Here is a 16,034-nt window from a genome sequence, read left to right as displayed (position 1 = left end):
TCAAAGAATGTCAGATCATGCAACTATTAATTCGTTTAAGAAGCAAAAGCCGCCACTAAGAAAAAAAAACAATATGATGAACACTATTATTGCCGTGATCATTATACTTGACCAACTCTAATAATCATTATATATATTGACAATGCAATATTGTCTATATTTTAACACTACTGATAATTACTTATTTCATTTTTCATGTTATAATCCCACATTTTGTGGATTGTTTCTTAGGCTGTAGTAGTGTAATTATCTTTTAGGTAGCTTAATAGTGTTTAAAAATTCTACATTGACGTTGGATACAACTAAGTTAAACTCATAAATCATTAGTTTTTTTTATTAACTCGATAAGTTTTATTGTTCCTAGTTGAATTAATTAATTAATTAATTAATTTTTATTCTGGTGTCACATAGTATTGCAGTCAACCTGATGTGACATTAGCTCAACTTCAACCATCTCACATGTTTGTACACATATAGGGTAATTTGCACTTTTGTCCCTATTCTGTTCTGGTCTTTAATTTTTGTCATTCAAAATCGAACTTATGTCTAGAGACTTATATATCATAATATCCACAAGTTATGACAGCATTCTTAAAGAACTTATGTCTCCCTAGACATAAGTTCGATTTTGAAGGACAAAAGTTAAAGACCAGTCCATTTGAAAAACAGACCGTGCAATTACTTCACATATAGGGCAATTCGCCCTTCTTTTGGGGTGGTCGATCTTTAACTTTTGTCCCTCAATTTGAGGCAAAGTCTATACCTTAAGGAAAAGTTTTACCTTATGGGGCATACTTTTGGTTATGCCTTAACTAAAAGTCTGTCCCATAGGGCATAACTAAACTATACCTTAAGGAAAAGTTCTACCTTATGGGGCAGACTTTTAGTTATGCTGGATCCGACACAACTTTAGTTTTTCCTTAAGGCGTGTATGCCGGATCGCCCTACCTTGCGAAATTATTTTTTTATTTTATGCCTGAGCGGGGGTTCGAACCCAGAACCTCGGGTATTCACCGACCTTTCCAAGCAAAGGGAAAAACTTAAAGACCACAAATATGAGGGACAAAATTTAAAGACCACCCCAAAAGAAGGACAATCCGCGCAAAAAAATGTAACATATATAGTCATGAAGCTTTTTTTTGCGCGGATTGCCCTTCTTTTGGGGTGATCTTTAAATTTTGCCCCTCATATTTGTGGTCTTTAAATTTTGCCCCCCATATTGCTGGTCTTTAATTTTTGCTCTTCGCGTTGCAATCCTGAGCTTCGCGCAGAAATCATAAGGTTCTAGGTTCGAACCCCCGCTCAAGCATAAATTAAAAAAAAAAATCACAAGGCAAGGTTTGGGTCACGTGTCTGCCGGACCCAGCATACACTTGTTAAGGAATAACCAAAGTTATACCGGACCCGGCATACTCATGCCTTATGGACAGACTTGGCATAAGTATGTCGGGTCCAGGATAACTTTGGTTATTCCTTAACAAGTGTATACCGGGTCCGGCATACTTATGAACAGACTTTTAGTTAAGCCTTAACTAAAAGTCTTTTCCAAGTTATGCCTTATGGGCAGACTTTAATTTAGTTAAGACATAACTAAAAGTATGCCCCATAAGACATAACTAAAATTATGCCCCATAAGGCATAACTTTTCCTTAAGACATAGACTTTGCCTTATATGACAAACTTTTAGTTATGCTTTAAGGAAAAGTTCCACCTTATGGGGCATACTTTTAGTTATGCCTTATGGGGCAGGCTTTTAGTTAAGGCATAACTAAAAGTATGCCCTTAAGCCGGAACTTTTTCTTAAGGTATAAAGTTTGCCTTATAAGGCGGAACTTATAGTTATGTCGGGTCCGGCATAACTTTAGTTATTCCTTAAGGAAAAGTTCCGCCTTATGGGGCATACTTTTAGTTATGTCTTATGGGGCACACTTTTAGTTAAGGCATAACTAAAAGTTTACCTTGAAAAGAAAAAAAAATTATATACCTCAAGGCAAAGTCTGCCCCCATCGGCAGACTTTTGGTTAAACATAACTAAAATTCTGCTGGTGGGGGCATAGCGAAATTCAAACTCTGTCTTGCGAATTTTTTTAAAATTTTTGTACTGTGTGGGGGTTCGAACCTGGAACCTATGGGTTTTAGTCAAAGGGCAAAATTTAAAGATTATAAATATGAGGGGCAAAATTTAAAGACCACCCTAAAAGAAGGGCCATTCGCACCAAATCACGGGTTTAGCCAGGGCCCTTCACTTGCCCAAAATTTGTCGGACAATTTGCACGATTGTCATTCGTTGGGGACAGTTTTAAATTTTTGTCCCTCAAATTGTTGGTCTTTAATTTTTATCCTTCGCCTAAAATATCCCGAGGTTCTGGGTTTGAACCTCAGCTGAATCATAAAAAAAAAAATTAGAAGGCAAGGCTTTACAAAAAGTCTGTCTTATAAGGCAAACTTTTAGTTATGTCTCAAAACACTGCCGTCTCCAGCAGACTTTTTGCAAAGGCTTGCCTTGCATTTTTTATTTTTTTTTGGCTGAGGGGGATTCGAACCCAGAAACTTGGGGTATTTTCGATCACCTTTTTAAGCGAATGACAAAAATTAAAAATCAGTAATTTGAGGGGGGGAAATTAAAGACCACCCAAAAGAAGGACAATCCGCAAAAAAAAAAAATGAAATTTGTCCCTTCCCACCATTAAAATGGAACAACATGGTTGCCGCCTACATAAATAATGTAATGCTTTTTTAAGTTTAATAAGTATTCATAAAATTAGAAAAAGTGCATTCTGTATGTTCAAAAAATACTACGGCAATTTTCAAAAAATATATAGCCACCATCTCAAAGACAAAAACAAAATTCAACAAGAAAAATTGACTTAAAACATCATTAAATCTAATAGCTTATTTTTTAGTGTATTTATTTAGCAGAAACATTTAACTTTAAAAAAAAAATTAACATTGTTTAATGTTATTAGGAGACCCGTTGGAGACCTCTTTGGCGCTAAAATATGTCTATTTTTGTTAGTCTTTTATCAATAACTGAATCTCAGCCTTCACTTCTTTCTTGGATGCTTGGCAAGTATCTAACGGTGTATTGATCTTTGCAGGAGCCATAATTTTCATTAAGGGTGTCAAAAAATTATAACTGTGTCGCAAGCAATTAAGGATCAAACTCGTGGCCTTAGGGAATTATTACAACCCTTTAACTTCTACGCTAAAGCTTTAACTTGTATCAAGGGGTATCAAGTATCAACAATGGCATATATATCCATAAAATCAAAATTTGACCAATATATACAATGTAATTTTGCGGCGAAGGGGGTACTACTTGACGCCCCTCGGGGAAGGATAGCTCCGCCCCATCTTTATTATTGATTTTGTACTGGAGGGGATCCGTTCCCCCACAAAATTAGCTGAATGCATAATTATAACATCTAGAAGGATCGACCCTATGGCGAAAATCTTGCCATTGCGTAGCATACGGCGAGTTTTCGCCGTTAATGCCGTACGTGATCATGATTTGTGGTGACGTACGAAAATTTATTAAATATCAGTTGGTAGTTCCAATTTGGAATCGATCGAAGGGTTGCTAGCTCTTCAAGATCGATCAATACGGAAGTTCTCCTTTAACATTACCTGGTGGAGTCCGGAACTAAAATGCCCCCAAAAAAATCACTTTGAATCAAAATACCCTAACAAAACAAAAAGTTACAAAACTACTTTTAGCGCAGTAATTTACTGCGGTAAAGCAGTTCACAGAGACGGAGCCGTTAACTGCTTTAGCACAGTATTTTACTGCGTTATAGAAGCAGTTAAAAAAAAATTCTATAACACAGTAAAATACTGTGTTATAGAAAGAGTACCAAAAAAAAAAGTTTTTCCTAGAGGTGAAAGGGGAAGGGGCATTGGGTTAGGAGAGGTGCGCCAGCGGCGAGCAGAAGCAGCTGGATCTCGCTGGTGCCACCTAAAATTGGCCAACTTTATTTTTTGCGACACTTAGTGTTTTTTTTCATACTTTGACCAATGATTAGTCGTGTGTCAAGACTCCGAAACGTCAATATTTTATATAGAACCTGATATTTTTTTCTGCGTACAATAATGTAGGCTCAATACATCAAGGATACGTAAACGTTCAGATCATCATTTTAGGGGTTGAAAAGGTGCCCGAAGTAAGTTTTGTTTGTAAACTTTAGGTTTAAGTATTCTATATATATAGACGTCCATTTTTGTTTGAAGACTTGTTGTCATTAGCTTAAAGTTTTTTATTTTTAGGGTTTAGATTTAAGTCTGTTATTTCGAATATACACGGTTTTTTGCGCTCACACGTCCGATTTACGCGATTTTTTTTTTTGCAACATATTCGAAAGAAAGTTACGCATTAAAAAATAACACACTTAAGGAACTTAGTGTTTTTTCCCATAAAAAGATCGCAACATCTTATTTTAATAAATCTTTTCTTTGCAGCGCTTAGTGTTTTTTCCATACTTTGACCAACGATTAGTCGTGTGTCAAGACTCCGAAACGTCAATATTTTATATAGAACCTGATATTTTTTTCTGCGTACAATAATGTAGGCTCAATACATCAAGGATACGTAAACGTTCGGATCATAGTTTTAGGGGTTGAAAGGGTACCCGAAGTAAGTTTTGTTTAAGGTTTAAGTATTTTATTTTTTAAGGTTTTGATTTAAGCGTGTTATTTTTTAATCAAGACATAACTTTACTTTTAATATAAATATAATTCTAAAAAATATAGGGAGAAAAACTAGTTGTAAAGTGGTCAAACTTTAGATGGTCATAACTTTGCGCTCGGATGTCCGTTTTACGCGTTTTTTCTTTTTTTGAACTTGTGTATTTTTTCAAGATCTATGCGAACAAACGGCCGTAAGGCGGTTTGGCTGAGCCGATTTTTTTAAAAAAACACCTTTTATCCCATTCAATTTCAATTTTCTCCCAAATTGGCCTGAAATTTTCAGTTTTATTTACTTATAAGATGATGATACGCAATAGATTTCAACGTAAAAATCCCGGGGTAATGTAGCTGTGAATGTCATTTCACTTCTGCGGTTTCAATTTTTGAAAATAAAGCTGACTAATTTTCTCGACATATAAAGTTGACTAAAATAACCTTACAGTCAAACACTAAGTTTTTCCAAACAAAACTTACTTCGGGCACCTTTTCAACCCTTAAAATAACGATCCGAACATATACGTATCCTTGATGTATTGAGCCTACATTATTGTACGCAGAAAAAAATATCAGGTTCTATATAAAATATTGACGTTTCGGAGTCTTGACACACGACTAATCGTTGGTCAAAGTATGAAAAAACACACTAAGTGTTGCAAAAAAAAAAAATTGCCAATTGTTTTTTTAGTGCTTGCTATTTTACTGCGCTATACAAACAAAAAAAAATCTTTAGCGCAGTAAAATACTGCGCTAAAGCAATTAAAAACCTTTTGGCAACGGCTTTATTTTCAATAAATCTAAACCCTAAAAATAAAAAATCTTAAGCTAACGACAACAAGTCTTCAAACAAAAATGGACGTCTATGTATATAGAACACTTAAACCTAAAGTTTACAAATAAAACTTACTTCGGGCACCTTTTCAACCCCTAAAATGACGATCCGAACGTTTACGTATCCTTGATGTATTGAGCCTATATTATTGTACGCAGAAAAAAATATCAGGTTCTATATAAAATATTGACGTTTCGGAGTCTTGACACACGACTAATCGTTGGTCAAAGTATGGAAAAAAAACTAAGTGTTGCAAAAAATAAAGTTGGCCAATTTTATTTTTTTTTGTACTGTTTCTATAACGCAGTATTTTACTGCGTTATAGAATTTTTTTTTTAACTGCTTCTATAACGCAGTAAAATACTGCGCTAAAGCAGTTAACAGCTCCGTCTCCGTGAACTACTTTAGTGCGGTAAATTACTGCACTAAAGGTAGTTTTGTAACTTTTTTTTTGTTGAGCCATTTTGGTTCAAAATGATTTTTTTGGGGTCATTTTGATTCCGGACTCTTACCTGGTGGATCTTCATTGCAAGTTATGAAAACCCACCCATTGCTAGCACAACCAAGACGTGATGAATTACGTCCCCATATTCAATCGAACCTGCTCATTAATTAACCGTCCAAATAACTTTGTAAGTTACCCATATATATGTATCAATCCATCTTAGTTACAAGTTTATAGTATTTGACATCCACGAGATTTAACCCTCATCAGAACGGAACAAGAATAAAGTTATCTAGTAGATCTTCATGATATCTCAAAGATATTGAAATTTCTAAGAAAATATTGAAGAGCAAATGTAAGCTGATGATCATAAAGAATATACTCTGATGATCATAAAGAATATACTCAAAACACTTCATCCAACATGAGTCTTTAAAATTAAAATATTCCATTTTGTTTTTCACGAAACGGATTGATGATCACAGTAGGACAACTTGCCCTATTACATGTGGAGAATTGGAACCTTACATATATACTTGCATGAGATGAAAGTAATTAAAAAGTAATTTTGAAACCATGCATCTTAATTATTATAAATCAATAAGGTTTCTCCCCAATGTAATTGCCAGGGGGATAATAGTTGCATGACACAAACCACGCTTCACCATTATCGCATTTCAACCTTGCACATCCAACTTGAAGTGTGTTTTTCCAGACCACCTGAGTATAATGTCCGCACATCCCTTGCTTGCAAGAGTTTGTGGCATAATCGTAGTTAGGTTTCTCTCCTACCCACAAGTTAACGGCTTCAACGGCCGAAAATTCACCGTAGCCCATGGCAAGATTTTCACCATAGGGTGAATCTGAATGTACCAATGTACATTCAGCTAATCTAGTGGAGGAATAATCGTGAGCATATTTTGCAAGTGTTTCGTTCCATTTCAGTGGTGGGAGTGGGGCACCAACTTCAGCACGGGCCTTGTTGTGGACCATAACGATATCTTTCGGCAAATTTTGGGCCAATGAAGAATGAGCCATGGCTAAGGCCATGAGCACAACAAGGGTTGTTGAAAGCTTTGAGATCTCCATTTCCTTTTTCTTTGCTTTTTTTGAGGCAAATTTGAGGGAAATGGAGAAGGTGATTGTGTTTGTTGATTTGGAAAAGTGAGATGGCTTGGTATTTATAGGCACTTCTTGACAAAAAAGGAGAAAATTTTGCTGAAAAACAAGTAGTTTATGGTTAGCCCGTGAATATTGGCATTTGAGAAAAAGTGACAAAATTAGCAACGTAGAAAAATGAGAGTGTAGGATTAAAAATTGTGTCTAACGTTCAGCATGACTTGACAAATTGACAAAGATAGAGGTTCACATGCCTAATATACCAAGCTATCGCTATGTTTTATTTGATAAGCGAATAGGAAAACTTTTTTAACTGAGAGAGACATGCTAAGAGCTCTTTTAGTATTATTATGATGATGGTGATTATTATTATTATTATTTATTTGCTTCTTTCTTTGGTTGTTAAAAAATATTTTGCTAATAGCCCATGGTTTTAGCATCAAAAGAACTTTTAGTAATTAAACAATGGCAAATAATTTTATGTACAAGATTACTTTAAAATCAACTTGTACGTGTATATAGTAAGCGTGAATTTGTAAATCAGAATTGGGAGGTAATTCTTGCAACTAGTTGAACTAAATTCTTTTAACTTTTGGTGTATATAATAGCTCAAGTACTTACTTTTCTTATGCACTGCTATTATGCGGTTTGACATGAATTAATTCAAAAATAAAATGTGGATTCTCAACTCTTTGAGCGCGCAATTATGGGAGTAATTCTAGGTTTCTAGACAAAGTAAAATAAAATTACTTTTCAATGTATGAACCACAATTTAAGGACATGCCAAAATCACGCTGTAGACTTTGAAAATTCATTGTAATTAAACTGCATATACGCAAAAGCAAAGATTAAATTAGTGCCTTGTGGACAGAAAAGTCATGAGGTGCAAGAGCAAAGTAACCTCAAATTATTAACATGGAAAGACTAACACTTTGTGTCATGAACCTTCTTGAATTTCCACAAACCTGTTAAAAGAGGATAATATGACTGATAAAAGGTTCAGTTAATCGACGCTATTAGCGGGTAATTTTACGAACTCTGAAACAAGATTGTAGTTTGAACCTTTTTTTTTTTTTTTTTTTTTTTGAATCCCTCATATCCTGTTTTCGCTTTCTACTTTTTCTCTTTTCAGGGTTTCGCGCACATGGGAGGGTGGGGGCTTGGTGTTGGGGTTGAGGGCGTGGAGGGTGGCATGTTGGTATCTCTAGATTTCGGGAACCATGTTAGACAGTGGCCAGATTTGACCATTACTTCAGTAAGCCAGCTTGATCAGATAAGAAAAAAGGAAAAAAAAAAAAAGAGAGCTTAAGTATGGGCAAATTTTCGCCATTTACTAGTGAAGTGTCAAATACACATTTACCTTCAGGTGATGGAAGGGCTAGCAGTTGTTTTCTGTGAATTTTAATATTCAGTCGCTAACTAAATATTATAGATGAGAAATGAATGCAACCAAGTTGTAACAAGATTGCCTTCAAGAAAGAAAATTGTAAGGCCATCTCCAACCGTTTATTCCAAATTTTTACTCCAAAATGGAGTAAACTAACTCCAACCATTGCTCCATTTTTTACTCCAAAAAGGAATATTTCTTTTTATATTCTTCTCTCTTCGATATTATATTATTATCTTTTATTTAAATTTTATTTTCTTATTTTCATTACACAAATCCTATCTTTTTTTCTTTTTTACATATTCATCCCATATAATTCATATTTCTTTCTTATATAACCATTTAAAATAAAATTATTTTATCCCATAAATTTTTAAATAATATAATTTGTAAGCAAATATTATAGATTATACATATTAACGGATAATTCAAATAAAAGTGAAATCATTGAGATACAAGATAATGCAATACATATTACATTATTGTAAAATTTAGTTTAAATACTACTTAAATATTCAACTTCCACCTCTAGTATGCTCCCATAAATGATCTATTAATGCATTACGAAGTGCAAAATTAGCATCTTTGTCCTTAATTTTTTTGTGTCGACTAAAAATTCTTCAAATCGGTGATTTTCATCTACTACCATTTATACTGTTTGAGTTGGACCTTCCCAAGCATCTTGAATTGGTGCATTAAGATCACACTCATCCTCGATTATCATGTTGTGAGTATGATACATGTTGTTATCATATCATGTAGCACTTCTTTTCTCCAAAAACATGACAGTCCTGCAATAGTTTCAATTTTTATGTATTTTTAATTTGATGTATTTCCAATTTTAATGTACTTTTATTTAATGTATTTTCAATTTTCACTTTTCAATTTTAGCAACATCTTATATTTTTTATTTGCACCTTTCATTTTTGTGATGGTTATATATTTTTTTATACAATTATAACTTATAATAAAATTAACTTTCACTTTTACATAAAAATAATATATGCACAAAAATTAATTTATCAAAATTATACGCCAAATTAAGATGTAAAATTAATATTATAAAGATATTACATAAACATAATTAGGTATATCTAATATGATAAATTAAAAGGATTAAATAATAATAAAATAATAGGGAATAGTAATGGAGTGGATGAATAACGTGACTCCAAATCTGGAGTGACACTGTTCACCCTCCAAAATGGAGGCAAATTTGCAGCTGAGTTGGAGCAAAATTCCTCCATTTTTTACGCCAAAATGGAGTTTGGAGGTAAAAATGGAGGTGGATTAGAGATGACATAAGAAATTAACAGAAAGAAATTGTACATAAAGAATGAAATCGTCATAACTTTAGGTCCTATCTTCGATATTGCTTAAATATGCTACAAACAAGTCGTTCCAGATATCTGTAAGTCCTGGTAAGCACCAGTGCATGCAATCATCATGTTTCTTCCCACCTGCTGTAGCCGGATGGGCATCGGCTCTAAACTCACTCATATGAGATATGTCTAGCATATGAAATCTAGTGCCTTCAAAGGCCCTGTACAGATGCTGGTTCACAAGGCGAACCTCCACATTTGTGCCGTTGTTTTGAAGGGAAAAGAGTTTCTCCACCTGGAAAACAGAACACAACACAACAAAAGCATAACGGTAAGAGGGCAAAGAATCTGTATGCCATCAATAACAGAGGTTACCCAACACTTGGCAACCAATGGACAGCTTTTCTTCTTTTTAGTAGTTAAAACTATTTAAATGGAGAGAGTTACCTCTTGAGGCGAGAGAGGCAGTGACCGCTGGCAAGAGCCACCTTGGTCCCAGTCACCTCCTTCAAAATGCCTTGGGGATTGGGTTCGCATGAACACTGTCGTGCTAGGTCGCATTCTTTTATCCACATAAGATATCTAGTAGAAACAACACACAAAGAAGCTTAGAGAAGAAGCACATGTAAACTTCTGAGGCATATACAGGCAACTGAAATTATAGTTTCCGAACAGGGCTGAAGAGAACATGTGAATTCATATCAGTATAAAGAATAATGTTCCCACAAGGCATGTCATATGCACATCTATAATGAAGTTTGTCCATCCGTCATAAATATGGCACAAGAGTAGGATAGAACAGTACCATATGCTTTAATACCATATCAAGCCCACTGTCGGGAGACACTGGAGGCACCACAGGATTGCCCTTTTCAAAGAAAAGCATGGGTGACTTTACTGGATCAAACTTCGAAGGAGCCCACCACCTAACAGAAGAATGGAAGGCAAGATAAGAAATCACTAATCAGTAAGAACAAGTAATCGAAGGTCAAGTTACTTAAAGATGCAATAACTGAAGCTAACAGAGTCCTGATCAAAAGAAAATTGAAGCTAATAGAATGTCAGCTCAAAAATACAGCAGGGCACCTGAATCCTGATGCCAGATAAAATCCACCTCCTTGGGCCATAAACATCATGTTACTAAACTAAACTCACAATTTTATATAAGAAATATAGATGCTGCGATACCTAGACTTAAGAAATTATAGGTGCTGAGATACAACATAAACTTAAGAACTATAGGTACTGAGATGCCTTGACTCGGCGCCTACAATTCTATACACGTTCTGATTAACCTGAAGAACCAGAATCCTTAAAAGGCAACTCTTATTGGTTCATAAAGAGAGAGAGAGAGAGCACTCATTGATGATCAATCACTTTTGATTCGGAAGCTAAAGATTTATTGTGGGATGTCAACACAATCGAAGTATACAAAAAACAGTAAAAACAGCAAATAATGAAAGCTACAACACAGTACCTGTGCAGTGAGAACATATACCAATGGGACTTAATTAGGTCACCATACCCTCAAACTGCTCCGTGTTTTCTTCCCTTCTACTTTATTCTTTGGTCACTGATCACTCTCTTTTTGATATCCAGAATAATCAGCAAAGATCAAAAGGCAACACTGAACAATGTTCCTAGCTCTCATTTAATGTGGAGGTCATCTCTCTTTATACCTTCTTTTAATAACATAGCTCAGCAGTTAAGGCTTATCAATTTTGCTCTGTTTATTAGTTGCCATGTTTTCTTCACTGCCGTATTTTCTTTTTCATAACTGTTCTTGATTTGCTGCACTTGAGCCGAGGGTCTTCCGGAAATGCCTCTCTACCTCACAAGGTAGGGATAAGGTTTGTGTACACTCTACCCTCCCCAGACCCCACTTGTGGGATTACACTGGGTATGTTGTTGTTGTTGTTGTTGTTGTTGTAGGAATTGATGATGGGCTGAATACATCTGTGCTATAGTTTAGAAGGTTGTGCTTTAATGATATTCTGATCACAGTACCCTGCTTATTGCTATATGTTTCCTCATTTATCAGAATATCCAAACACGTGCATGCTACGAACAACATTTCACCAATGCGAACTTCCTATCCAATGGGAAGTTTTACAATTTGATACATTTGTTTTACTTATTTGGTAGTTTTTACAACTCGAAATGCAGGAAACAAAAGTTCACTTGTTAAATCTTGAGGATCCACAGACAATAGAAAAAGAGAATGGATAAACCGAGTTTTGGCTCCTTTTGCAAAATTATCACAAAATGATTAGAGCTAATCCCATCAACATGGGTGGAAAAATGACTAGAACTAATCCCATCAACATAGCGTTAGTACACCAATTAGTCAGACCCAAAGACGCTACGCCAAAAGAACATCAAGTATTAATTTTTTCATATTCACTTTTCACAGAAGCGAAAATAGTCTTGATGTTCACACCAAAGGAATCTTATTACACAAGAAAATCACCTTACCAGTGACCCGTATTAAAGATGAGAATGTCGTGGAAACTTGGCGCTTCCGCCCATGTTCCTTCTGGTACATCAACGTCAACTCTATAACCTTCCTTATATCCTAGAGATTCCAGTACCCCTCCATTGACATTGGCTGACCACCTATATAATACAAAATACAGAGAGTATCTATGAAGCCATGCAGAATGTCAAAGTAGTTCATAAGTTACTTAAGTCCTTGGAAATTGAGATGCAGGAGCAAGCCGTTATCAGCCTTAAGATCCAAAAAACCACACTTACAAACTTGTCATACCGGCATAAAACCACCAACAAAAATTTTCTGTTACAAATCGTGTTTTGGATTCATAAACAGCATGCTTGGTGTGTAACTAACAAAACCATCCTTACTAATTATATTCCGAACATTTTCAGTTATACAAACTAGATATACTCCAGTATCATCTATGTATTACTAGAGCAAACCTTTGACCCATAGAATCCTATTTATGAAACATTAAAATCCCAGTGGTTAGCCATAAAACTGTTATGTTCCATGATTTAATCATGAAGACAAAAGAAACAGTTTCTTCATGAGTAACAAAGTACACCGCTATTCGTAGATGAGTAGGACTCAGAAATCTTGAGTTACCAAGAGAACTTATTTTTTATCTCCAATTTTCCTCAATATTTACCGAAAGGACTCACATAGATAAGAGAAAAAAAAAATCCACGATCTACAGTGTACACTTTCTCAGTAAAATTCTGTGGAAAACAAGTCGACAACTTCAGTTCTACTCTATCCCGCCTAGGGAAAAATAATGTCACAAGATGCTCATGGCACACTGTAATTGAAATAAGCAGAAGAATAACAGCAAAACAATTACTGAAGTATTGAGTAAGGAAGTCTCCACATAAGCAAAAGTTTGAATGATGGTCCTAACTTCTTATCTGCATGACAGAAGACAGGCACGCATTGCCTAGTCTAACAATCTGTCAAATTAACATGATTAAAATTACATTAACACAAGTGAAACAACTTAATAAATCTTACCTGCTGTAACGAGCCAAAAGATTTGTCCGATGATACGAGATAGTAAGGTTATACTTCAGAAAGGTGAAACCACGATCAGCCCCAGCAGGGCGCCACTTTTTCACATCGCCTGACACCCGCTTCAAAGTGCAGAAAAGTGAAACAAACATGTTCCTGTTTAAGGAGTCCCCAACAAACCCTGCACTGTTTAACATCCATAAGGTCTAAAAGTAGCACTAGACCACCATCAAAAAATAAGATTAAAAAAATTAGGCTTCAAAAAAACTTGAGGCCATTAAATACTATACATGTTGTCAAGCATCATCACATTTGAACCAAATATACAGAAAAGTTTGTGTGTATTCAACCAGAGGCGAATCTAGTATATAAGCCACGGAGGCACCAACTGTTTTGTCTTCGACTACACACATTCATTAGACTCCCTCTATTTTAATTTGTTTGTCTTACTTTCCTTTTTAGTCCGTTTCAAAAAGAAATACTGCCTAATTTGGCAACTAAAAAGGTATTATTAATATTTCACATGACCTATTTATGATCACAAGATTAAAGAGCATTTGGGTACATTATACATATCTATAGCTAACGACAACAAGATTCAAAAGTCTTTCTTTACTTGCTCAAAATCCGTGTCAAGTCAAACTAAAATACAAACAAATTGAAATGGAGGGAGTGTAATGAATGTAGGACAAAACAGTTAGTGCCTCCACGGCTTGGCCATGAGAATTTTTCACTTTTCACTTTATTTGAAAATCAGCGTTTGGCCATAAAAATTCCAAATACAAGTTGGTATTTGGAAATTGGAAAACACCTAAAACCCTATTTTCACTTTTTTCAGTTTCTGCACAATCAAACAACCAAATATTCTTTCCGAAAACTATAACCAAACACAACTCCCGCTTCAAAATTCCAAATAAAGTGAAAAATATTAGGTTTTCACGCCAAACTCCTACTAAACAAACACAAAATTTATTCAGCAGTGTCTTTAAATCCTGAATTCGCATTCAACAGACAAACAAAAGGATCAACAATTTTGATGATTGAAATGATTCTCAAAAGCAAAGTAACACAAGCTTTTGTTATATGGAATTCGCAGAGAAGTACCGATATTGGTGTTTCTGAAGCGTTGAAGGAAGTGAAGAGGATCAAATTGAGGTAAATCACATTGATAGGGTTTCCAACGCCATTTAACAATGTCAAGCGCATTTGATTTGTTACTGCCAATGCAACTCCATCCTTTATAGATCTCTTTACAAGTGTTATCATAGCGCGGGGGGGAGTTGATACTCTGATCGTAAATCCAACGGCCGTGAGTGAAGTTGCACGACTTGGAGTAAAAGAGTTTGTTATTCAGGGAATTGGTTTGAGAGGTGCTGAAGAGAGATAAAAAGAGGAAGAGAGAAGCGAAGGAGAGAAGAGAGAGGAATAGACAAGAAGGAGATACTGGTAAAGAAGAGGGTTGCTTCAGTTTCTTCCATTGATTCGCCATGGAAGGCTCAGCTTCCCCCACTGTATCACTTCACTCTCTGCTTTGCTATTTTTCTATGTCATTGCGCCTTGCCACTTGCAAAAAATTTCAGATCCGGCGCACTACATCTTTATTAATTAATACTAGTACTAGTATTTTATTTTTTGGTTCTTTTTTCGTTTTTTCTCCTTTTCTATGTTTTTTACGGCGGTTCCATAAAATGGCAACTAATTTTCTCTTTTCAACCAATCACTTGTTCTCTACATCCAGTTATTTAAGGTGACTTTATAAATCCATTTGGATTCATGTTCACCTATTCACCATTTTTACATTGGTCACATCTGATTCTTGTTAATCAAATTGTAATCTGTTTATATAAATTAAAGAACAATATATTTATTTTGAGTCCACAGAAAAACTGTGTTTCTTTAAAGAATTTAATCCCCTCACAGTTGCCAAAGGCTTGGATTAATTCTTCTCAGGATAGAACGAAATTCTCTTCTGCAATATCGGCAATGAAAATTGCAGAATTTCAGCGAACTCAACGAATGGTAGTAATCACACGACACTTACTGATTTTTGGTTTTGAAAAGAATGCAGTATGAGGGGAAAGGAAATTGCTTTTTTCAGAGAACAAAAATGTTTTCAGTTTTTTCGTTTTCAGTGTGTAAAAAATGAGGTGAAGCCTCTGAAAATTTATAATCTGTTATTTTGATATGAACAGGTGCGAAAGTGCCTGCTCGATGAAGGAGATGACAGTTGGTCATCGTTATGTCCGTCAGAAAAAAAATTCCGTTGGGTTAAAATAATTCCGCGAATTTAATGAATTAAGTTAAATTTCACGTGAATCAATTAATATCCGGATTGGAAATATTAATTCTTCCCAGGATAGAACGAAATTCTCTTCTGTAATACCGGCAATGGAAATTGCAGAATTTCAGCGAACTCAACGAATGGTAGTAATCACACGACACTTACTGATTTTTGGTTTTGAAAAGAATGCAGTATGAGGGGAAAGGAAATTGCGTTTTTCAGAGAACAAAAATGTTTTCAGTTTTTCGTTTTCAGTGTGTAAAAAATGAGGTGAAGTCTCTGAAAATTTATAGCCTGTTATTTTGATCTAAACAGGTGTGAAAGTGTCTGTTCGGTGAAGGAGATGACCGTTGGTCATCGTTATGTTCGTCAGAAAAAAAATTCCGTTGGGAAAAAGTAATTCCGCGAATTTAATGAATTAAGTTAAATTTCACGTGAATCAATTAATATCCGGATTGGAAATATT

General features: G+C 35.1%; 2 protein-coding genes across 3 annotated transcripts; both read right to left on the bottom strand.

Annotated features, from left to right (window-relative positions):
• Positions 1–6,371: 6,371 nt before the first annotated feature.
• Positions 6,372–7,105, bottom strand: LOC132600197 (pathogenesis-related leaf protein 4-like). Its single transcript, XM_060313290.1, has one exon. The coding sequence runs from the start codon at positions 7,044–7,046 to the stop codon at positions 6,555–6,557; it is 492 nt and encodes a 163-aa protein (XP_060169273.1). The 5' UTR covers positions 7,047–7,105; the 3' UTR covers positions 6,372–6,554.
• A 2,630-nt stretch (positions 7,106–9,735) lies between these two features.
• Positions 9,736–14,873, bottom strand: LOC132598902 (protein trichome birefringence-like 13). Of its 2 annotated transcripts, XM_060312050.1 has the most exons (6): positions 14,392–14,871; positions 13,291–13,468; positions 12,261–12,401; positions 10,591–10,711; positions 10,233–10,367; positions 9,736–10,080 (listed from the first exon to the last, which is right to left on the bottom strand). In XM_060312050.1, exons 1-6 carry the CDS (start codon positions 14,774–14,776, stop codon positions 9,817–9,819), a joined length of 1,224 nt encoding a protein of 407 aa, XP_060168033.1. In that variant the 5' UTR covers positions 14,777–14,871; the 3' UTR covers positions 9,736–9,816. The 2 variants fall into 2 exon arrangements, with proteins under 2 accessions (XP_060168033.1, XP_060168034.1); XM_060312051.1 differs by lacking the exon at positions 12,261–12,401 and having other exon boundaries at positions 14,392–14,873.
• Positions 14,874–16,034: the final 1,161 nt, after the last annotated feature.

This window comes from Lycium barbarum, chromosome 6, assembly GCF_019175385.1.
Source record: "Lycium barbarum isolate Lr01 chromosome 6, ASM1917538v2, whole genome shotgun sequence".
NCBI classification, from domain to species: domain Eukaryota; kingdom Viridiplantae; phylum Streptophyta; class Magnoliopsida; order Solanales; family Solanaceae; genus Lycium; species Lycium barbarum.
This window is presented reverse-complemented; position numbering and strand designations above follow the sequence as displayed.